The sequence below is a fragment of the Artemia sp. Qi Xiang Cuo genome, chromosome 15, assembly GCF_049724085.1.
Source record: "Artemia sp. Qi Xiang Cuo chromosome 15, ASM4972408v1, whole genome shotgun sequence".
Taxonomy (NCBI): Eukaryota; Metazoa; Arthropoda; class Branchiopoda; order Anostraca; family Artemiidae; genus Artemia; species Artemia sp. Qi Xiang Cuo.
In genome coordinates this window covers 55,077,976-55,103,117 of record NC_142808.1, presented here as the reverse complement: position 1 = coordinate 55,103,117, position 25,142 = coordinate 55,077,976, and the positions used below count along the sequence as shown (strand labels likewise).

The following is a 25,142-nucleotide window of genomic DNA, read 5'->3' as shown; positions in this document are numbered from 1 at the left end:
CACAACATTACAAATGGAATTTATTTAGGACGTGAAAGAAATTAGAAATTTTTTTGTAGAAATTTCAGTTCAGAATTGCTAAAGTTATTATGTAAGCTACAAAAATATTTACGGTGTCTGAGTAATAATTTTAATGTTTTAATCCAAACTATTAAAATACCTGACAATTTTGAAATTAGTCTTTTTGCTTGATAAAAACAACTCGTTATGTGAATAAGATCTACAGGCTTGAACGTAACCAGGTATATAAATACCTTTAGGAAGCACTAAAAAAAGAAGATTTGCACAATCAATTGCGACAACCCCTTTACGGGCAGCTGAAGCAAAGACCGTTGCTAAATTGTTTGAAGTAATCAAAATAAAAAAAAACGTGTCAAAAATGAAAATGAAGAGCAAAGACACGACGGTCAGAAGATATACGAAAACGATAATTATAACGTGTCAAAAGTGACAATGAACAGCAAAGACACACGTGGCGATGGCCTGCCAAATTTGAAAATGAAGAGTAAAGACTCTCGTGGTTAGAAGACATGTGACACCAAGCATGTGAGCAAGTCAAAAATGAAAATTAAAACCAGCCTGGAAAACAAGAATTAAAATGAGACAAAATTATAATGATAGCGAATATGATTGGGTTTGGGATTTTGACATGGATAAGGTCATCAATGCCTACCATACCTTTGTTAAAAAGACAAATGGAGGTCAAAGGAACCATGCAAGATGGAAATTATGAACAATTACAAGAAACAAAGGTTCGGACATAAAAGACAACGGTCCATTTGGACGTCATGTCATCAGGAAAAGGCTCAAAATATCTGTTTTTAGAAACCAAGTGACAATGAGCATCCATATATGGAAGCCTGCCGTGTGCTTCTGGTCCTATATTCATGGTTGCAGCGGTAGCTAGCAACCTAGTAAGAGACCATCACTTCCAATGTTAAGAAATATAAAAACCCATAACTCCTAAAAAAAAGTCAGATCAAAACAAAAAGTACACCATTAGAACCGCTTGTCCGAAACCCCTGTATAGGAAACTTTCTGTCATTTGGCTTGAACAGTAAGGGAAATATATTGGCTTGAAAATCAAGAAAAGTGGCGGCTACTACAAGATTCTGCCTAAACGGCAGATTTTTTTTCTTTTTTCTTTCTTTTCCACAGATAGCTTGGCACTGGAGCATTGTAGAGAGTGGTTCAATGGCTCATTTTAAAGGAAATTAATTGGGTTAAAAATCTTTTGTAACTAAAATAAATGATTTCTAAAATAGAATAAATTTTTTCACTAAAACTGCATTTTTGATGTCTTTTCATACTGTAGTTTATTCAAAGATATTTGATTTTTGTACATAAATCATAATCGTATACCAGCGGTGAGATTTGAACCCACACCTCCAAAGAGACTGGTGGCTAGCACCATATATATATATATATATAGGACCTGTATATATTAATGCCTACCCTACCTTTGTTAAAAGGACAAATGGGGGTCAAAGGAACCAAGCAAGTTGAAAAATATGAACAGTTATAAGAAACAAAGCTTCGGACACAAAAGACAACGGTCCATTTGGACGTCATGTCATCAAGAAAAGGCTTAAATTATCAACGAGGCACACTTGTGCCTCTTTAAACAGGCGACCCACCGCAATGTAAAGCGATTTCCAGTCCTAGTGGTCGCAAAGAGACGGTGGTGATCGCATTTTGTACCCTAAGCTCAAACTAAGAAACTTGCAAAATTTTACCCCCCTCCGACTTTATCTTCATGTAGGAAAGTGGGCCAGAAGTTTCGACACTCCCACCACAGCCCCCCTTTAACTTTGTTCGATCGGGCTGAAATGTAGAGGATAAGCTTTCCTAGGTCGTGGGAGCTTATCCTCAAAATTTCAGCTCAATCCGATCACTCCTTCCTTGTTTTCCAAAAACCAAATATAGCCACTTAATGTTCATCAAAGTTTTTTTTATCAGCCACGCCTACAGGCCACAGTTGGCAACGGATCCGGGTGAATGAGGACTCATTCAAACCGGAATTTGACCTGTTAGGGCCTTTTGATATTTTCAGACCAAAAAAATTATCCCCCGAATTTACATTTACGATAAACCTCGTTTTCCTATAAGAGCTCATGTTAATTTTTGAAATTCCTAAAGGCATAGTATTTCATATTTCATATTTCTATTTGCTTGCGTCGAAAATAGATTGCAGAGACTAAAAATAATTTAACAATAGTCTCTGATGGTACAGTGGTCACTATTCCTGTCTGTCATGCGAAAGACCCGGGTTCGATTCTCCGTCAGAGTAAATCTTTTATATATTGAATTTAAAGTAGTATCTCTTTAATTTAAAGTTTAAAAAAGAAACTCAGTTTCTTTTTTAAATCCAATCTACTAAATCCTTCGGCTCAACAGGCGTCTCCAGAAGAATATCATAGTCAGCCTTCAGCTTACAGGTAAGTCTCCACTGCTTTGATAACATGCCGTATACCCGTATGCTCCACAGTTGGCAACGGATCCGGGTGAATGAGGATTCATTCGAAGCGGAATTTGACCTGTTAGGGCCTTTTGATATTTTCAGACCGAAAAAATGATCCCCCGAATTTACATTTACGAAAAACCTCGTTTTCCTATAAGAGCCCATGTTAATTTTGAAATTCCTAAAAGCTTAGTATTTCATTATTAAATTAGATCAAAATAGTCCTCTTAACCTGACAAGACCGACTGCAAGCTTCCAAAAATTCCAGCTCTTTCCCAGAAGATTTTTGGTTGAAAAACTAAAATCTTACTTTGTATTTGCTTGTGTCGAAAATAGATTGCAGAGACTTTGACAAAAAACCGTTGGGTTTTTTCTGTTGCCGAGCCAATCAAGGAGGCACACTTGTGCCTCCTTGATCTGGGTGAATGAGGACTCATTCGAACCGGAATTCAACCTGTTAGGGCCTTTTGATATTTTCAGACCGAAAAAATTATCCCCCGAATTTACATTTACGAAAAATCGTTTTCCCATAAGAGCCCATGTTAATTTTTGAAATTCCTAAAAGCATAGTATTTCATTATTAAATTAGATCAAAATAGTCCTCTTAACCTGACAAGACCGACTGCAAGCTTCCAAAAATTCCAGTTCTTTCCTAGAAGTTTTTTTTTATCGCAAAACGAAAATCTTACTTTGTATTTGCTTGCGTCGAAAATAGATTGCAGAGACTTTGACAAAAAATCCGTTGGGTTTTTTTCTGTTGCCGAGCCAATAAAAATAACTCAACAAGAGTATCTGATAGTACAGTGGTCACTATTCCTGTCTGTCATGCGGAAGATCCGGGTTCGATTCCCCGTCAGAGTAAATTTTTTAAATATTGAATTTAAAGTAATATCTCTTAAATTTAAAGTTTAAAAAAGAAACTCAGTTTCTTTTTTAAATCCAATCTATTAAATCCTTCGGCTCAACAGGCGTCTCCAGAAGAATATCACAGTTGGCCTTCAGCTTACAGGTAAGTCTTCACTGCTTTGATACCATGCCGTATACCCGCATGATCGAAGAAAAGTTGAAAAAAGAAAATCTTACTGTGCATTTGATTTGAGTATTCAGGAATTAAAAGCCTTAACGCAAGAATCTTCAAAAGCGGGGGGTTTGGGGGGTGGCAGCTCCCCAACTTTTACTCCTGACACGATCAGCTAACAGTTAGTCAAGCAATAATAAGTAATAAACTGTACAAAAACGTGCAGAAATTATTTGAAAAAAACTACGTTTTCCAAAGAGTTAAAGAGGCTGAGTCACAAGTTCGAACCTTAAAACTTACAGGGATTAGGAGGTACAATTGGGGCGCTGCCACTCCCTAAACCCCTCGCTTTTGCAGCCTCTTTTGTTAAGGTTTTTTAAGTCCTGTAGCCTGCAATCAGTTGGTCGTACCAACACGAATGAAATAGTTTCAATGGCATTTTTTTTTAATCTTCAGAGAATTTGGCAATGACAACTCAATCTGTTACAGTTATAACTACAAACTTGTCTCTGTGCCAGGTATAGTTATGTATTCAGTGTGATTATGTATGATGGTGAAGTAGATGAACCTGAACCTACCTGAACCGAAACTGCTTTTTTATGCTGAGCCCTTCTTCTGTTCTCTGTTTTTTCTGTTCAAAATTGTTAAGTTCATCACATTATAGTTTGTTATCGGCTAGGGAAAAATTTCCTGTAAAAAATCCAGCAAACAAGTTCAGTACTGTTTCTAATCAAAGAGATGCAATAGGTTGTTCTTACGGTAAAAAATTCAAGCAGACTTCGTTCGTGTTGCAAAGCATTTCTTTGCAAGGGAAAAAGCGAAGGTTGAGGGGGGCGGGAGACCCCCAAAATCAAAGTCTTAACAAAAGAGGCTACAAAAGCGGGGGGTTTGGGGGCGGAAGCCCCCCAACTGTACCTCCTAATCCCTGTACGTTTTAAGGTTCGAACTTGTGACTCAGCCTCTTTAACTCTCTAGAAAACGCAGTTTTTTTCAAATAATCTGTTTTTAGAAGCCAAGTGACAATGAGCATCCATATATATATAAATGTATATAATATTATTGTTCATTTAATATGAACAGTTTAACAATTGTTAGCCCTTATCATCTTTAACCTCTTAGCTCGTTAATTGTTAGTTCTTTGGTGGTCCAACAATTTGACATAACGGTTGTACGACATGAAAACAAGGGAAAAATTCAGTTAATTCCAAGGTAAATTTTGCAATATTTTGCAAGATTAACTTAGATCTTTATCTTTGAAAGAATGTTTCCCTTGCTTGGAAAACAAAATTGATGATGATGACAAGTTAATGAGAGGATAAATCGATAAGAAACTTAAAAAAAAAACATAAAATTTAACATAAATTTAAACATAAATAATAAATAATAACATAAAATTTAAACATAAATTTTAAATTATTTCATTCATTTTTGCTAAGACCATTGTGTTTTATTAGTAATGTGTAAGCTGTTAGCCCTTTTTGCCCTTTTAATTGTTGGCCTGTTAATTATTAGCCCTTATCCAACTTTTAAGTTGACATGAGTACTATATGATATGCAAACAAGGAAAAACTTTAGCTAATATCGAAGGGAATTTCTGCTATCTGTTTAAAACTTTTGCTTTGATTTTTATCTCAGATCGGAATGTTTCCCTTTCTTGGAAAATAAAATCGATAATGATAATAAACTGAGACAAATAAACTGACAAAATGAATAGATAATCAATGAAACGAAAACAATCAAAGTATGGATTACTTTTGTTTGCTTTTACTAAGAGCATTTGTTAGCCCTTTATGTGAATTTTTGTTATTGTCTGTCCTTTATTTGTTACCCCTGTTTAGCCAGAATTTGCTAGCCCTTTAGTTGAATTGTTATAAAATGCTTTATTAAGATCATTCCCAATCGAAATAAAAGTATCACAAATTGAAATATATTAAAATACAGAAAACAAGAGAGATAAATTGTGAAAAAAAAACAAAAAAAAAACATTTGACTCAGAAACATCTTGGTTCTTTGGACTAGTTTAATATTTGAACTATTTTGCGGAAAGAATTTAGCGGCATCGTTTTACAAAAAAAAATAGCTAATTGGAAATATCAAAGCTTATGTTACGAAAAAAGGGAACGTTATTCTCTCTAAGCTTGAGGACGAGAAAAAATTACTAAAGTGTAAACAATGTTCAGGTCTTTATAAGACACTGGAGCTCTATTCCTCTTAATTTCTGCTTGTTTTGGGTTTGACTCAGCTATTTATTGTAATTTGTGTCTGTTTCAGGTTCCATCCATTTACTGATCGTTATATATGGTAATATTACAATTTGAAAATTACTTGACTTTATTTTTGCTTATCTTTGGTTTATTGCAGCTCTCAACCATTCTTTGAAAATTTCTTTTTTTGAAAAAGCTTTTAAAAATGAAGTTCACAATAAAGTTACTTTTACATGGCCTTCGAGGGGTTTTCGAAAACCAGCTGGCCAATTAACATTTTCATTACTTTAAACTAAGTCACAGATAAAGTATTACTCTATTTGAATTAGTTTTAACACTGAAACGGGTAAATGAAACTTATCTTTCCAACAAATACTACTACTATTAACAACCGCTCAATATAGCACCAAGCTACTTGACGCTAACACAGTTACGCGTATTTCCTTTACCTTCTTTTTACCTTTACCACCTTCCATAAAGCTCTATCACAGGTATTGTTAAAGCTAAATTGGAATGTTACTTCTGATATACCTTTTCCCGTGGCCTCTTACTGTCCAATTGAGGGAAAAGAAGCTTTTCAGTATACTCTAAATGGATGGCCAAATAGCCCTTCTTTGGCAATCTATCTTCCTTTGTCCGTAAAAATGGCATAGCCTTCTTGATAGTAGAAAGGGAGGTGCTACTCGTGACGGGCACCCCTGCTGCCATCTATAATTTAGTCTAACTCTGTCAGTACACCAAATATGGACATAGAGTCCCTAGGGAGAACACGTGGTTAATGGGGTCAATGATGGAACACCTGTAATGTCAGTCATTAATCAAATTGTTTCCGGGGAAGTTAATAAATGTCTGACAGATGATGTTAAGTTAATTAATGTCTTTGGAGTTCGACCAGAATTGTCTATGGGGCAAAGTTTAGATCACACATGACAGATGATGTCATGGTTGATTAATTTGACACGAAAGAGGAATTAATTTGTTGTTTCTAAGGGGAATTATCGATTCACGAAAGGGGAATTAATTTGTTCTTTCTAAAGAGAATTGTTTCCGAGCGAATGTCTATTAATGTCTTTGGAGTTCTACCAAGAGAATTGTTTCCGGGTGAATGTTTTGACCTTAGCGATGAAGTGATTAGCGCGCGAAAGGGTTTCTTAGTAATTTCAAATGTGACAGCGCAGAGATGCCAAAACAAAAGGAACACGCTGAAGTTACGATTAGGGGTTATTTGGGCGAAACCGTTTTAGACATTTTAGGGAATTATTTTGGCAAGAACAGTTAGAGACATTTTAAAAGATGATTTTAGAAAAGGATTTGAGGGTGAAAATCTGTGGTCTTTATACTACACAAGTTCCTTTTGAACAGTGTTGTGAGGTCCTCTAGCCCAACCCCAAAGGGTCCTCATACCCCACCCCAACCCCGAAGGGTCCTCATACCCCAAAGGTCCACCGGGCTCCCAAAGGACCATCCGGCCCTCAAGGGCCCCCCAGACCCCCAAAGGCCCACCCCAGGTCCCCCAAGATCCCCCCGGCTCCCAAAGGACCACCCGGCCCCCAAGGGTCCCCCAGACCCCCAAAGGGCCCTCATACCCCACCCCAACCCCGAAGGAAGCCCCCGATCCCCAAAGGTCCCCCAGGGCTCCCAAAGGGCCCCCGGCGCCCCAAAGACCCCTGAGCCCCCCCCCATTTTTGATACTTTTTTAGGGCTTTATTATATCTTTTCAGAACAAGTTATTTTCTTATCGAAATCTGAAAGTAGGGTCAGGATACATTTAGAATGATGGCAATTATGAACTTTGAACGTTATACTGAAAATAAGGGGGAATTGAGGTTTGGAAAGAGGGCTTTGGAGCTAGGCTATTCATTTCAATATTAAAGTTTGTAGAACATGACCTAAACATGAGCTAAAATATTATACTAAAGACAACAAGGAGGGGGGCTGATCTACTTCAAAGCAGTAGGCTGCTTAAACCAATCAAGTTGATATTATTTATTAGGAAACTTTGAATGAGATAACTAAACTTCAAAGCAGTAGGCTGCATAAATCAATCAAGTTGATATTATTTATTAGGAAACTTTGAATGAGATAACTAAACATAAACTTTATAATGAAAACGAGGGGGAATTGATATTTGGAAAGAGGGTTTTGGAGCTAGGCTATTCATTTCAAAATTAAAGTTTGTAGAACCTGACCTAAACAGGAGCTAGAATATTATACTAAAGACAAAAAGGAGGGGGGCTGATCTACTTCAAAGCAGTAGGCTGCTTAAACCAATCAAGTTGATATTGTTTACTAGGAAACTTTGAACGAGATTAAACTGAACTTTGAACATTATACTGAAAATAAGGGGGAATTCATTTTTTGAAAGAGGACTTTTGATCTAGGCTATTCATTTCAATATTAAATTTTGTAGAAAATGAACTAAACATCATCTATAATATTATACTACAGACAACAAGGAGGAGGGCTGATATACTTCAATGCAGTAGGCTGCATAAACCAATGAAGTTGATATTATTTATTAGGAAACTTTGAATGGGATAACTAAACATAAACATTATACTGAAAATAAGGGGGAATTGATGTTTGGAAAGAGGGCTTTGGAGCTAGGCTATTCATTTCAAAATTAAATTTTAACCTGACTAAAGACAACAAGGAGGGGGGCTGATCTACTTCAAAGCAGTAGGCTGCTTAAACCAATCAAGTTGATATTATTTATTAGGAAACTTTGAATAAGATAACTAAACATAAACATTATATTGAAAATAAGGGGGAATTGATGTTTGGATAGAGGCCTTTGGAGCTAGGCTATTCATTTCAAATTAAAGTTTGTAGAACATGACCTAAACATGAGCTAAATATTATAATAAAGACAACAAGGAGGGGGCTGATCTGCTTCAAAGCAGTAGACTGCTTAAACCAATCAAGTTAATGTTATTTATTAGGAAACTTTGAATGAGGTAACTAAACATAAACATTATAATGAAAACAATTGGGAGAATTGATGTTTGGGAAGAGGGCTTTGGAGCTAGGCTATTCATTTCAAAATTAAAGTTTATAGAGCCTGACCTAAACAGGAGCTAGAATAATCTAATAAAGATAACAAGGAAGGGGGCTGACCTACTTCAAAGCAGTAGGCTACTTTAATCAATCAAGGTGATATTATTTATTAGGAAACTTTGAATGAGGTAACTAAACGTAAACATTATAATGAAAACATGGGGGGAATTGATATTTGGAAAGAGGGCTTTCGAGCTAGGCTATTCATTTCAAAATTAAAGTTTGTAGAACCTGACCTAAACATGAGCTAGAATATTATAATAAAGACAAAAAGGAGAGGGGATGCCCAGAAACAAATTGACTAGCCTACTCAAAAGTGTGACTGCCAGACTAACCTGTCCCATGCAAGCCTATATATTTAGCTGCTATGTCCAATAAAGACCTTATTGTGCAGAACCTAGGCTATACTGTACAAAACTAATAAACTAGTCAATATTTTTTTTTTAATTAGACCAAACCATCTAAATTAGCAATTTATTCAACTTTTTTTAATATCATAGGGATTGACTAGCCTACTCAAAGGTGTGACTATCAGAGTAGCCTGTCCCATGCAAGTCTATATATTTAGCTGCTATGTCCAATAAAGGGCTTTTTTGTGCAGAACCTGGGCTATACTGTACAAAACTAATAAACTAGTCAATAGTTGGAGATTTTTTATTTTCTTTGAAACAAAATTAGAATTGAACTATAACTTTTTCTTTTCTCTAAGAAAATTCAGAAGAGAACTTTAAATTTCTTTGTGTCTTTGTGAAATTAAGATCTGAAGTGGAAGATTTTTATTTTTCTCTGGAGAAATTAGAATTGAACTGTAAGTTCTTTAATAAAATTCAGACTTGAGTTAACTTTTCATGATCACCGTATAACTTTTTCTATCTTCTATGAAAAATTTAGAACAGTAATTTAAAAATTTTTCCATATCTGAGAAAAATCTGAACTGAAGTGGAAAATTTTTATTTTTTCTTGAAAAATAGAATTGATCTGTAACTTATTTCTTTTCTATGAAAAATTTAGAACAGTAATTTGAATTTTTTCCATCTCTTTGAGAAAGATCAGAACTGAAGTGGAAAATTTTTATTTTTTCTTGACAAATAGAATTGATCTGTAACTTATTTCTTTTCATATGGATAGTTAGGAAAAGAACTTGAACTTTTCTTCACATCAATGAGAAAATTAGCTCCTTATCTTCATAGTGAAATATTCACGATCAATGTGTAACTTTTTCTATCTTCTACAAAAATTTGGAGGAGAATTTTAAATTTATGTCTTTGGGGAAACATCTGAACTGAAGTGGAACCTTTTTATATTATTAGTAAAAATAGAATTGTTCAATAAATAATTTCTTTTTCATTGAGAGAATTCAGAAGAGAGCTTGAAATTTTCTTCATTTCATTGAGAAATTTCAAATAGAACTTTAAACTTCCTTTTGTGTTTGTGAAATTAAGAACTGAAGTTGAAGATTTTTATTTTCTTTGGAGAAATTAGAATTGAACTGTAATTTCTTTAATAAAATTCAGAAGATAACTTGAACTTCTATCTTCTATGAAAAATTTGGAACAGTATTTTAAATTTTAACATCTCTTTGAGAAAAATCTGAACTGAAGTGGAATCTTGCATGATGACTAGAACTTGAACTTTTCTTCACTTCGTTGAGAAAATTTAAAATTGAAGTAGAAATTTTTGTCTTCCGGGAAAATATTCACAACTATGGTATAGCTTTTTCTATCTTCTACGGAAAAATTTCAAATAGAACTTCAAATTTCCTTGTGTCTTTGTGAAATTAAGAACTGAAGTGGAAGATTTTTATTTTCTTTGGAGAAATTAGAATTGAACTGTAAGTTCTTTAATAAAATTCAGAAGATAACTTGAACTTTCTATCTTCTATGAAAAATTTGGAACAGTATTTTAAATTTTTTCATCTCTTTGAGAAAAATCTGAACTGAAGTGGAAAATTGCGTGATATTGTGGCGTGCACAAAAAAAAAATCTGAACTGAAGTGGAAACTTGCATGATATTGTGGCTTGCACAAAATATGTAAAGTAAAGTTGTGGTGAAAAGGATGGGTACCTCAACTTGTAAAATGGGTTTAGGAGGGACATTAAGAAAAGAACTTGTTCTGAAATGTCTTTTGAAAAGTATTGCTTGGTGTTGTGGGCATTCAAAAAGCTGTGAAATATAGTTCTGGGTGAAAAAGTTGGGTACTTCAATTTATAAAATGGGTTTAGGAGGGACATTAAGAAAAGAACTGGTTGTGAAATGCCTTTTGAAAAGTATTGCTAGTTGTTGGGGTATTCAAAAAGCTGTAAAGTAAAGTTTTGGATGAAAAGGATGGGCACTTCAACTTGTAAAATAGGTTTAGGAGGGATATTAAGAAAAGAACTTGTTCTGAAATGTCTTTGAAAAGTATTGCTTGATGTTTTGGCAATCAAAAAGCTGTAAAGTATAGTTGCGGGGGAAAAGGTTGGGAACTTCAACTTGTAAAATGGGTTTAGGAAGGACATTAAGAAAATAACTTGTTCTGAAATGCCTTTTGAAAAGTATTGCTTGGCGTTGTGGGCATTCAAAAAGCTGTGAAGTATAGTTCTGGGTGAAAAAGTTGGGTTCTTCAACTTGTAAAATGGGCTTAGGAAGGACATTAAGAAAAAAAGTTGTAAAGTAAAGTTGTGGTGAAAAGGATGAACACTTCAACTTGTAAATTGGGTTTAGGAGGGACATTAAGAAAGGAACTTGTTGTGAAATGCCTTTAGAAAAGTATTGTTTGGTGTTGGCTGTAAAGGATGGGTACTTCAACTTATAAAATGGGGTTAGGAAGGACATTAGGAATGAACTTGTTCTGAAATGCCCTTTGAAAAGTATTGCTTGGTGTTGGAGCATTCAAAAAGCTGTAAAGTAAGGTTGTGGGTGAAAAGGATTGGTGCTTCAACTTGTAAAATAGGTTTAAGATGGACATTAAGAAAAGAACTTGTTCTGAAATGAATTTGAAAAGTATTTCTTGATGTTTGAGCGTTCAAAAAGCTGTAAAGTAAAGTTTTGGATGAAAAGGATCGGTACTTCAACTTGTAAAATGGGTTTAGTATGGACATTATGAATAGAACTTGTTTTGAAATATCTTAGAAAAGTAATACATGGTATAGGCGCATTCAAAAGAACCGAAAAGCTGTAAAGTAAAGTTGTGGGTGAAAAGGATGGATGCTTCAAGTTGGAAAATAGGTTTAGAAGGGACATTAAGAAAGAAACGTTCTCTGAAAAGCCTTTTGAAAAGTATTGCTTGGTGTTGATGTATCCACGAAGTTGTAATGTAAAGTTGTGGGTGAAAAGAATCGGTACTTTAAGTTATAAAATAGGTTTAGTAGGGACATTAAGACAATAAGTTGCTCTTAAATGCGTTTTGTATGGTTTTTCATTGTGTTGTGTCATACAAAAAGCGGTAAAGTACAGTTGTGAGTGAAAAGGATGGATGCTTCAACTTGGAAAATGGGTTTAGGATGGACATTAAGAAAGGAACTTGCTCTGAAATGTCTTTTGAAAAGTATTTCTTGGTGTTGAGACATCCAAAAAGCTGTAAAGTAAAGTTGTGGGTTAAAAGGATGAGTACTTCAATTTGTAAAATAGGTTTAGAAGGGAAATTAAGAAAAAAAGTTGCTCTGAAATGCCTTTTGAAAGGTATTTCTTGGTGTTGATGTATCCGAAAAGCTGTAAAGTAAAGTTGCGGGTGAAAAGGATGGATGCTTCAACTTGTAAAATGGGTTTAGGAGGGACATAAAGAAAGGAACTTGCTCTGAAATGCCTTTTGAAAAGTATTTCTTGGTGTTGAGGTAAAAACTGTAAAGTAAAGTTGTGAGTGAAAAGGATGGGTACTTCAAGTTGGAAAATGGGTTTAGAAGTGACATTAAGAACGGAAGTTGCTCTGAAATGCCTTTTGAAAGGTATTTCTTTGTGTTGGAGCATTCAAAAGGCTGTAAAGTAAGGTTGTGGGTGAAAAGGATTGGTACTTCAAGTTGGAAAATGGGTTTAGAAGGGACATTAAGAAAGGAACTTGCTCTGAAATGGCTTTTGAAAGGTATTTCTTGGTGTTGAGGTATCCAAAAAGCTGTAAAGTAAAGTTGTGGGTGAAAAGGAAGGATGCTTCAAGTTGGAAAATAGGTTTAGAAGGGACATTAAGAAAAGAAATTGCTCTGAAATGTCTTTTGAAAAGTATTTCTTGGTGTTGGATCATTCAAAAAGCTGTAAAGTAAAGTTGTGGGTGAAAAGGATGGCTACTTCAAGTTGGAAATTGGTTTAGAAGGGACATTAAGAAAAGATGTTGCTCTGAAATGCATTTTGAAAGGTATTTCTTGGTGTTGAGGTATCCAAAAAGCTGTAAAGTAAAGTTGTGGGTGAAAAGGATGGATGCTTCAACTTGAAAAATGGGTTTAGGAGGGACATTAAGAAAGGAACTTGCTCTGAAATGCCTTTTGAAAAGTATTTCTTGGTGTTGAGTTATCCAAAAAGCTGTAAAGTAAAGTTGTGGGTGAAAAGGATGGGTAATTCAAGTTGGAAAATGGGTTTAGAAGTGACATTAAGAAAAGAAGTTGCTCTGAAATGCCTTTGTAAGGTATTTCTTGGTGTTGAGATATACAAAAAGCTTTAAAGTAAACAAAGTTCTCTACTCTAAAGCTGATAAAAACCATAAAAATAGGTTGCTTGTTATGAAAGCATGGGATAAAGTCTCAGAAGAAGTTGGAGTTGAAGGTAAGATTAATAGGCTAATTTAGATGGTTTGGCCTACTTTAAAAAAAATATTGACTAGTTTATTAGTTTTGTACAGTATAGCCCAGGTTCTGCGCAAAAAAGCCCTTTATTGGACATAGCAGCTAAATATATAGAATTGCATGGGACAGGCTACTCTGGTAGTCACACCTTTGAGTAGGCTAGTCAATCCCTAGGCTATTAAAAAAAGTTGAATAAATTGCTAATTTAGATGGTTTGGTCTAATTAAAAAAAAATATTGACTAGTTTATTAGTTTTGTACAGTATAGCCTAGGTTCTGCGCAAAAAGGTCTTTATTGGACATAGCAGCTAAATATATAGACTTGCATGGGACAGGTTACTCTGGCAGTCACACTTTTGAGTAGGCTAGTCAATTTGTTTCTGGGTATCCCCTTTCCTTTTTGTCTTTATTATAATATTCTAGCTCATGTTTAGGTCAGGTTCTACAAACTTTAATTTTGAAATGAATAGCCTAGCTCCAAAGCCCTCTTTCCAAATATCAATTTTCCCCTTGTTTTCATTATAATGTTTACGTTTAGTTACCTCATTCAAAGTTTCCTAATAAATAATATCAACTTGATTGATTAAAGTAGCCTATTGCTTTGAAGTAGGTCAGCCCCCCTCCTTGTTATCTTTATTATATTATTCTAGCTCATGTTTAGGTCAGGTTCTATAAACTTTAATTTTGAAATGAATAGCCTAGCTCCAAAGCCCTCTTTCCAAATATCAATTCCCCCTTAGTTTCAGTATAATGTTTATGTTTATTTATCCCATTCACATTCTCCTAATAAATAATATCAACTTTATTGGTTAAAGCATCCTACTGCTTTGATGTAGTTCAGCCCCCTCCTTGTTGTCTTTAGTATAATATTTTAGATCATGTTTAGGTCAGGTTCTACAAACTTTAATTTTGAAATGAATAGCCTAGCTCCAAAGCCCTCTTTACAAACATCAATTCCCCCTTATTTTCAGTATAATGTTCAAAGTTCTGTATAATCTCGTTCAAAGTTTCCTAGTAAATAATATCAACTTGATTGGTTTAAGCAGCCTATTGCTTTGAAATAGGGCAGCCCCCCTCCTTGTTGTCTTTAGTATAATATTCTAGCTCCTGTTTAGGTCAGGTTCTACAAACTTTAATTTTGAAATGAATAGCCTAGCTCCAAAGCCCTCTTTCCAAATATCAATTCCCCCTCGTTTTCATTATAATGTTTATGTTTAGTTATCTCATTCAAAGTTTCCTAATAAATAATATCAACTTGATTGATTTAAGCAGCCTACTGCTTTGAAGTTTAGTTATCTCATTCAAAGTTTCCTAATAAATAATATCAACTTGATTGGTTTAAGCAGCCTACTGCTTTGAAGTAGATCAGCCCTCCCCCCATCCTTGTTGTCTTTAGTATAATATTTTAGCTCATGTTTAGGTCATGTTCTACAAACTTTAATATTGAAATGAATAGCCTAGCTCCAAAGCCCTCTATCCAAACATCAATTCCCCCTTATTTTCAGCATAATATTCAAAGTTCATAATTGCCATCATTCTAAATGTATCCTGACCCTACCTTCAGATTTCGATAAGAAAATAACTTGTTCTGAAAAGATATAATAAAGCCCTAAAAAAGTATTAAGAATGGGAGGGGGGGGCTCAGGGGCCTTTGAGGCGCCGGGGGCCCTTTGGGAGCCCTGGGGGACCTTTGAGGATCGGGGGCTTCCTTCGGGGTGGGGGTGGGGTATGAGGGCCCTTTGGGGGTCTGGGGGACCCTTGTGGGCCGGGTGGTCCTTTGGGAGCCTGGGGGACCTTTGGGGACCGGGGGTGGGCCTTTGGTGGTCTGGGGGGCCCTTGAGGGCCGGGTGGTCCTTTGGGAGCCCGGTGGACCTTTGGGGTATGAGGACCCTTCGGGGTTGGGGTGGGGTATGAGGACCCTTTTGGGTTGGGGTAGAGGACCTCACAACACTGTTCAAAAGGAACTTGTGTAGTATAACGACCACAGATTTTCACCCTCAAATTCTCTTCTAAAATCCTCTTTTAAAATCTTCTTTTAAAATGTCTCTAACTGGTTCGTCGAAATAATTCCCTAAAATGTCTAAAACAGTTTCGATCAAATAACCCCTAAACGTAATTTTAGTGTGTTCCTTTTGTTTTTGGCATCTTTGCGCTGTCACATTTCAAATTACTAAGAAACCCTTTCGCGCGCTAATCACTTCATCGATAAGATCAAAACATTCACCCGGAAACAATTCTCCTGGTAGAACTCCAAAGACATTAATAGACATTCGCTCGGAAACAATTCTCTTTAGAAAGAACAAATTAATTCCCCTTTCGTGAATCAGTAATTCCCCTTAGAAACAACAAATTAATTCCCCTTTCGTGTCAAATCAATCAACCATGACATCATCTGTCACGTGTGATCTAAACTTTGCCCCGGAAACAATTCTGGTCGAACTCCAAAGACATTAATTAACTTGACGTCATCTGTCAGACATTAATTAACTTTCCCGGAAACAATTTGATTAATGACTGACATCACAGGTGTTCCATCATTGACCCCATTAACCACGTGTTCTCCCTAGGGACTCTATGTCCATATTTGGTGTACTGACAGAATTAAACTAAATTGTAGATGGCAGCGGGGGTGCCCGTCACGAGTAGCACCTCCCTTTCTACTCTTGATGTTTGTTTCGTTATAGCCCTAGAGAGTTAGATTGAAATATATACCCTTTCAGGGGTGTAATTTGCTGTATAATAGGGGCAAATGCCCCTTCAAGACCCAAGTTAGCCCCTCAGATCTCAGTCTCCCCCCTCCAGATGAAATTTGGTGTCTGCAAAAATCTTCTCAAAATTTAGATAAGCCTGCTTAATTCAAGTATTCAGATACACAGGTCAGTTTTCTTTGGTATATGTTTGCCTTTATTGTATATGACTCATTTTTCAGTTTTCACTGTCATTTTCGCACGATTTTGTAAAATTGGCTTCAACTCTGCCCCCTCCCCAAGATTTTGACAAGATTACGCCACTGTTCCCTTTGCATCTTACTACTTGATACATGATTGGTAATTACTCTGTCAGGCTTTTCGTAGATCTTACTTAACATTTCCGACAGCCAACGTTTCAGAGCCATAGTTGAGCCATACTCTCTCCCATGGCTTTCAGCATTTCAGTCCTAGCTCTAACATTTATGTTCTACCTTCCGTTCTAATGTAAATTTATCCAGATCATGAAAATACTGTTTCGCTTATAATCGAGATCATGAACTCATTATCAAGATTATGGAATCAACAATTATAATCGGGTAAAACAATGTGGATTAGTATTGTTGATTTTGACAAGTATTGACAAGGGGCTAGATAAGCCTAAAGATTTCCACGGTGGTGGTGGAGCTCCAGGTATTGCCAGGCAACGAGGCTCAACTTTTCGTCTTTAGGCAGTATGGGGAATCCGTTAGCGAACATCAAAGCGGTGAAAGGGTGGAAGCATCTATGAGCTCCGCGCCGAGCAAGATGATGACCAATGCACCTTGGGTAGCTGCAAGACTGGGGACCCTGTGGGGTGCCTTATCCCATGAAGTTCCTGGTAATGATGATGATGAATGTGATACAGACTACAAGTTTGGCTAAGGTATCCCCATTTTTAAGTTATGCAACTTCATTTGCACCCTCGTCAAGAAGTGGGCTAGCCACCATCCCATAAAGAAGACAAGGCCTGAACATCAGCTGCTGGAAACTATGCTCGATCAAATGCTCACTGACGTAAACTGTTGTAGCTTAAGAATTTGATCTTAATAACCTTGATATTCTGTGTATTTCTGAGACAAGAGACTGAGACGGACGTGACATCTTGACCTTAGAATCCCAGTCTGCGAAGAAGGTTTTGTTTTATAACTCAGGAGCATTAGATGGGTCCGACCGAGCAGGAGTGGGTATCCTGTTTTCCACCTAAGCAACCACTGCGCTACTCTAATATAAACCTGTGTCCAAGAGAATCGCATGGGCAAGATTTGAAGGTCACAAGAATAACCTGACTGTCGTTAGCGTATACGCTCTAAATAGAGATGCCACTGAACCGTAAAAAGACCAGTTTCACAGTGACCTTCAAACAGTCATTGATAAGTTCACCCGGGAAGATATCCTTCCAATTTGAGGTGACTTTGGATACAAGCTTTTATGGTTTACAATGCAGAACAATCTTGCTGTGGGTAACACCTGGTTTAAAAACAAGCAATGTCAAACCGCCAAGCTACTGAAAGCTTTCCGCTGAGCCAGTGGTTGACGAGCTGCATAGTTTGATCACTGAAAATAGGGGCAATTATTACATCCCCGTGTGTGGAAGACATTGATAATTGTTTTTATCTTCAAAAAAGGAGACCGAACAGACTGTAAAACCTACCGAAAGATGTCTCTTATCTCTATTGCTGCCAAGCAGTTCGTAATAATGCTTTTAAACTGATTCAGAGACGTCAAAAAAAGCTGAATGTGACCAAATTAAGCAGGATTCAGCCCAGACATGGGTTGTTGTGATCAGATCTTTATCCTGCGACAGATTCTTTAACACCGCTTTAAACACAAGCAGAAAGCAATCAAAATCCTCAAAGGCTTCATCACTGCCTTTCATTCGGTCCACCATGATCCATATGAGAAACAATGAGAGAGGATAGTGTACCTGAGAAGATCGTCTGTCTGCTTAGGAATTACGATTCTGGAACCCATGCCAGTGTCTGAGTCGTTGGTGAGCTTTCAGTTCTGGTCCTGATCGAGGAGGGTGTATGTCAAGGCTGTGTCCTCTCACCAACTTTTTTCAATTTCGTCATCAGTTGAATCCTCAAGATCCTGGACAAGTACAAAGGTGTTGCAGTGAGTTCGTCCATCTCTGTCATGGATTTGAATATGCTGGCAATGTGTACATGCCTATTCAATCTGTTTTAGAAGCCCAGGCTATGATCAATGACGTGGCAGACAGGGCTTTTTCAACTGGCCTCCAAATAAGTCTACCGAAAACAAAATGTTTGACTGAATGTGATGGATGAAATCCACTGACCCTAAATGGTAGTCAGATTGAAGGTGTTCAGTGCTTCAAATGTTCATCTCAATGGTAAATCCTCCTAGAAAACCTTAAGAAGACATCAGGAGCCACACATCAAATCAGCCTGAATCGCCTTTCTTCAACTGCAGAAGGCTTTCTGGAAGTGAAGTGAAATTTCGACACTGACGCAGTTCCGAATGTATGAAGCTATGGTTCTTTCTGTTCTCCCCTATGCAGGTGAAATGTGGTCACTGAAAGTAGCCGCAGTGATGATCTTCAATGCATTCAACCAGGAATACCTCCGTTATATCCTGGGCATCCGCCTCTCAGATAGAACTTCGAACAAAAAAGTCAGGAGAAGATGTGGAGATAATCCCCTTGTCGCTAATATTGTCAAGCAGAGGAGACTGAGATGGTTTGACCACACAATTTGCAGACGAGATTACTATACAAGCAAAAGGTTCCTAAAATACCTACCACTATCGGCATGGTAGAAGAGAATAGGAGGCCAAAAGAAGACGTCGTTTGCAACAGTGAAGATTGATCTGGAACCAATAGAAGGGTTCAGAAAATACGGAATTTGTTGGGATGTCGTTTGTTTGAATACGTTGTTTGGATATGGAAGTTGTTTGGATGTTGTCGTCTGCTGGGTGCCAAGATGAGCCCCGATATGGTTTGAACGTGCAGCAAGTAAAGTAAAGTAAGTATTGGGTCTGGTATTCTTGTTCTACTGTGTTGTAATTTTGATAAGCCAGTTTTTTAAATTGGTCTTATAAACTTTTATGTTTGGCTCTCAATCTTGGTTTTAGGATTTGGTATGTCAGTGGAAAATGCTTCTGGTGTCAAGGCTTCCTTTTTTGCGTCGTTGAAACGAGATTTGGGCCCACATTATTTTTTGTGATGAGCATTGCGTGGTTTATGTGATGTTTGGACGAACTTAATTTTTGTTTAATAAACTTTTATTCTTTATTTAGGAAACAAGGGCAGCTGAAGACTGGAACTTAGAATCTTTGGCGTTTGATGATTTTTCTTTGTCTCATGACGAAATGGCAATCGCAGCTTGTAAGCTTTTCGTTGATCTTGGATTAGTCCATGTTTTTCACATTGATTCAGAGGTATTTCAATTTTTTAAATAATTTTTCTTTTCTATATTCACCCCGTTTTTAGCAATTTCAAAAAAAATATATTTCCTTACCCCCCACCCCCCCTTGCAATAAATTTTGACGCATTCTATTTTTGGCGCAATATTGATTGTTTGTCTTTAATTTTATATAGAGTTTCTGAGTCAACAAAATAGTTTCATTTAATGTATGTTTTTAACTTTTTTAAATCCATTCAAATGACGTCAATTTACTATTTCATTAGTTTATATCGTTTATGACGTCAGTTCATGGATAGACAAACGCAGTGCTTTCTTCTACCATTTTTTTTTTCAGAGAAAATGTAGCATTTTCCTGGCAATTTTTCATAATTCCAATTCGTAGAAAACCAACCTCGAAAAGAATTTTTTTTTAACCAGCTGTCCAAGAGCTCATTTCCAAACAAAAAATAGCATTAAAATATCAGGTTTTAGTTCAGTTTTAAGCGTAAAAAAAGACATTTAAAATGAGCATTCATCTAGGAGATCCAGTGTACAATAATCCTTTATTTAAGGGCTGAACAGGCAAACCATCAGCTAAAAATAGCTGAAAACAGCATCAGCTAAAGATAAAACCAGCCGTATTATTTCAAAACATGTATGTTTTATTTCTATATTTTTATTAGATTTTCTTAGGCCCATTTTCGGTGTTTAGGCTCTATATAATTTTTAGTCATTATTTTAGGCTGACGTTAGATTCGGGTGGTTTTGTCAGTATTTTGTGATATTTTGCAATATAAGATTGGTGGAGTTACTTATGTCCTTACTTAATGTGCTGCTTGATCACTTAGCTAGGCAAACTTTCTTGGTTGAGTGTCCATGTATTACACATTTTTAAATGCATTCAAATGACGTCAATTTACTATTTCATTAGTTTATGACGTCAGTTCAGGGATAGACAAACGCAGTGTTTTCTTCTACCATTTTTTTTTCAGAGAAAATGTAGCATTTTCCTGGCAATTGTTCATAATTCCAATTCGTAGAAAACCAACCTCAAAAAAAAAAATTTTTAACCAGCTGTCCAAGAGCTCATTTCCAAGCTCATTTCATGTGCTGCTTGATCACTTAGCTAGGTAAACTTTCTTCGTTGAGTGTCCATGTCTTACAAATTTGAAACAGTTTGCGAAAAAAACGCTCGTTTTTCTTTATTAATTAATTAAAAAAATTTCCACAAAATAAATTCTTCAAATAAAAGTAAAGAACTCCACTAAACAAAATATGAGCAAAAATTAAATCAAAGTCTACCAAGCGTGAAACTACCACGAATCAGCATCTATAAATAAATGAAACCCAAAACGAACAGAAATTAAAATAAATAACCGAGTCAAACTCAAAACGAGCAGAATATAACATGGTTTGGGCTACAAACCCCTATACCTTCCAGAGGCCAGAACATAATTTGCACTTTACTGAAAACATATAAATGTTTTTACCTTTATAACTTTAATAAATCAAATAATAATAACATTTTGATTACTAAATACCAGTATATATATATTGAACTGACAATGCACATTCATTTGTAATTTTTTCAGTTAAGTGAAAATTATGTTCTGGCTTTGGGAAGGCTTAGGCGTTTTGAGCCCGACTCATGTTAATATCTGTTCGTTTTCAGTTTGACTCGATTATTTATTGTAATTTCTGTTCGTTTTGGGTTTCATTTATTTATCGATGCTGTTTTGTGGTAGTTTCACGCTTGGTAGATTATTTGATTTTATTTTTGCTCATTTTTGGTTTAATGGAGTTCTATACTTTTCTTTGAAAAACTTATTTTGTGGAAAAAGTGTTTTAATTAATTTCTGTTCTTTTTATATTGACATAGTCTTTTCAGGGAAAAAGAAAATAATACTTTAAATCCTTTCGTTTTTTAAGACTTTACAGTTTCGCCTGCTATTTGTATGCTGGAGACAAATTTTCAGCAATTTTTAACAACATACACCCTTTTAAAAATCTGGACACGAATAGTAGTGTTTAATTTAGTTTCATAGCTCCTCTAGATGACCTGAAATGGAAAACTTGATACCATTCCCAAAAAAATCTGTTTACTCTCTTTGATAGCTTGGATACACTTACGCTATTTTGATTTGGTTAAATTTTAAGAGCAGAAGTAGCCCCAAGATTATGAACATAATACCCTTAGTCGTTATTGGGATACTGCTGAGATGCCTTATTGGTAATTATCATTAACAAAGTGCATTTTGATTTAATCTTATGGAAACATTTAGTTTTTAAACATAATGGGAAAATGGGAGGGATGGCGTGGGAGGGGGATTAGTTGCCCTCCAATCACTTTCGACAATTAGAAAGGGCATCAGCCCTTTCTATTTTCGATCGAATGAGCCCTTTTCAAAGATCCTACGACAACTCATTCGATACGATGTGCCCTAGTCTAAAAAAAAAATAGTACATATATACCCACATCGATCTTTAAAATAAAAATGTCAAGCCTTCCATTCACTTTCAACTATTAAAAAGGGCACTAGGCCTTTCGATTTCCAATCGAATGAGCCATTTTTGAGTTTCTGTGACAACGCTTTCTAAAAACACCTTATATGCTCTCTGGGCAAAAATTAAAACCCTTGCTCTACAGGCTGTGAGGTTGGTTGTCATCATCTAAGATTTAACTTCCAGAACTTTCAACTACGTTAAACAAAATGGGTATCTCAAAATTTTGATTGGAGGTGTTTTGGGAATGGTTGAGCGTGAGAGGGGTGTTAGTCGCTCTTCAATCACCTTCAACCATTAATAAAGGCACTAGTCCTTTTAATTTCCAATTAAATGAGCCCTTTTGAAGTTTCTATGACAACGCTTTCAATAAAAACCTTATATGCCCCCAGGGCATAACTTACAACCCTTACCCTGAGGGCTGAGGTGGGGCGGGTTGTCATGCTCAAAGACCTAATTTCCAGAACTTTCTACTACGAAAGTAGAATTTTCTTTCTACTTTCTTTCTAGAACTTTCTGAACAAAATGGCTATCTGAAAATTTTGATTGGCTGTGTTTGGGAGAATGGTGGGCGTGAGAGGAAGGTTAGTTACCCTCCAATCACTTTTGACTATTAAAAAGGGCTCTAGCTCTCTCAATTTCCAATTGAATGAGACCCTTTTGAAGTTTTTAGACAGCTCTATCTATAAAAACCTTATATGCCCCCGGGGCATAACTTACAACCTTTGCCCTGGGGACTCCGGGGAGTTTGTTATCCTTAAATACATAATTTCCAGAACTTTCAGCTACGTTGAACAAAAGAGCTATCTATAAACTTTGCATTATTTGTTACATATTTTTTATTTATTGCAATAAATAACCGAGTCATAACTTACAACCTTTGCCCTGGGGGCTCTGGCTGGTTTGTCATTCTTAAATACATTATTTCCAGAACTTTCAACTACGTTGAACAAAATGGCTATCTATAAACATTGATTGAATGTTCTTGGGGAAATGGTGGGCGTGAGAGGGAGGTAAATTACTCTCCTCTCAGTTTCAACTATTAAAAAGGACAATTTCCCTTCCAATCAAGTGAGCTCTTTTTAAAATTTCTACAACAACTTTCTATATAAACCTGATATGCCCCCAGGGCATAACTTACAACCCTCGCACTGAGAGCTCTGAGGGGGTTATCATCCTAATAGACCTAATTTCCAGAACTTTCAACTACGTTGAACAAAATGTATATCTCAAAATTTTGATTGGATGTGTGAAAATGGTGGGTGTGAGAGGGGGTTTAGTCGCTCTCCAATCACTTTCAACTATTAAAAAGGCCTTAGCCCTTTCAATTTCCAATCGAATGAATCCTTTTGAAGTTTCTACGATACTGCTTTCGATAAAAACCTTATATGCCCCCAGGGCATAACTTACAACCCTTGCCCTGAGGGCTGTGAAAGGGGAAGGGGTTGTCATCCTTAAAGACCTAATTTCCAAAACTTTCAACAACATTGACTAAAATGGCTATCTAAAAATTTTGATTGGATTCGTTTGGGGAAAAGGTGGGCGTGAGAGGGGGTTAGTTGCCCTCAAATAACTTTCGACTATGAAAAAGGGCACTAGCCCTTTGAATTTCCAATCAAATTTGCCCTGTTTCAAGTTTCTGCTATAAAGATTTCAATAAAAACCTTATATGCCCCCAGGGCATAACATTGAAGTGTCCCTGAACATAACATTGAACTTGCCCTGAAGACTGTGGGGGGAGTGTCATGCTCAAAAGTATAATTTCCTGAACTTCAAACTGCGTGGCACAAAATGGCTATCTCAAAATTTCCAATCGAATGAGCCCTTTTTGAAGTTCCTACGGCAACGCGTTCTATAAAAACCTTACGTAAAGAAAGAAAAACGAGCAAAAATGGTGTTTTTAAAGGCCAAATGAAAATACTGAAAAAACACAACAAAGCTAATATTTTGAGAGGACTAACGCCTCTCTTCTTCAGCGCGAAACGAAATAATGTATCCAAGGAGCTTTGTCATGCGAAATTAGGGTAGCTTGATTCAACAAAATAGTATGATCTGGGTTTTTAAAGATGTGCTCTGCAACGGCAGAGTCGAAACTTTCTGGGTTTTTTTCCGCTTTTTAAGTGTGTTATTAATTGAAATAGAGTGCTGAGTTAATCTATCCATGAATCGCTAATCAGCTCTTCCGATGTACCAAAGACCACACGAACAAGAAATTCTGTAGACACCGGAGATTTCACCTATCGGGTAGAGTCTTTACCTTGATAAGGTTGGGAACTGATAGTTTTCTGGGTCTATAGTAAATATAAATGTTATTTCTTCTTAGATTTTTTTAAATGTGGTCTGAAACCCCTTTAACGTATGGGAGACCAAAATAAACTGAATTTTCCCTTTGATTTTTGTTTTCTGTGTAGCTATCTGATAACCTTTTAATACGTTTTGCAATTACAGTATGTATTAAACTAATTGGATAACCATTACCAAATAAAATATCTCTAAGGTGGTTGAGGTCTAAATCCAAGAAGCTTGTTGAACCAACTTTTAATGCTGTATCAACTAGAGAAGTGACAACTCTTTTCACAGAATGAAAATTATTATAGTAATAATCAAAGTAGCGTTCACTATGTGTAGGATATCTTTATACACATAACTCGAAGCAGTGAGCATTTCAGTGCACCAGAATATCTAAGAAACCAATACGCTATTCTACCTCTGATACCTAACTAAAATTGAGTTTTTCATCCAAGGAGTTGAGCAAGGGAAGAAAAGAACCCGGAGACTCGTCACCGTTCCCACAAATAAAAAATATCATCTTTAATACGAACCCAAAATCCAGGTTTACAAAAACTTTGCAAAATAGCCCTTTCTTCAAGGTTTTCCATGAAGATATCAGCCGGTATTGGGGAAAAGGGGGCACCCATGGAAAGCCCATATTTCTGTCTATACAAAATGCCTCTATAATGGAAGTAAAAAGAGGTTCTGTTACAAAGGGCTGTAAGAGAAAGAAGTTTGCTGATTCGAAAGAGTAGATTTATCTGATACAGAGGGGTTAGAATTAAGTT

At 36.2% G+C, this 25,142-nt stretch overlaps 1 protein-coding gene across 1 annotated transcript in view; it reads left to right on the top strand.

Moving 5' to 3' along the window:
* LOC148943868 (dual 3',5'-cyclic-AMP and -GMP phosphodiesterase 11A-like) overlaps nucleotides 1–25,142 on the top strand; it is a 103,598-nt gene that overhangs the window by 27,709 nt on the left and 50,747 nt on the right. The window contains exon 5 of the mRNA XM_089101267.1: nucleotides 19,475–19,615. Coding sequence (XP_088957393.1) covers nucleotides 19,475–19,615 — 141 coding nt within the window. The remainder of the gene's footprint in view (nucleotides 1–19,474; nucleotides 19,616–25,142) is intronic.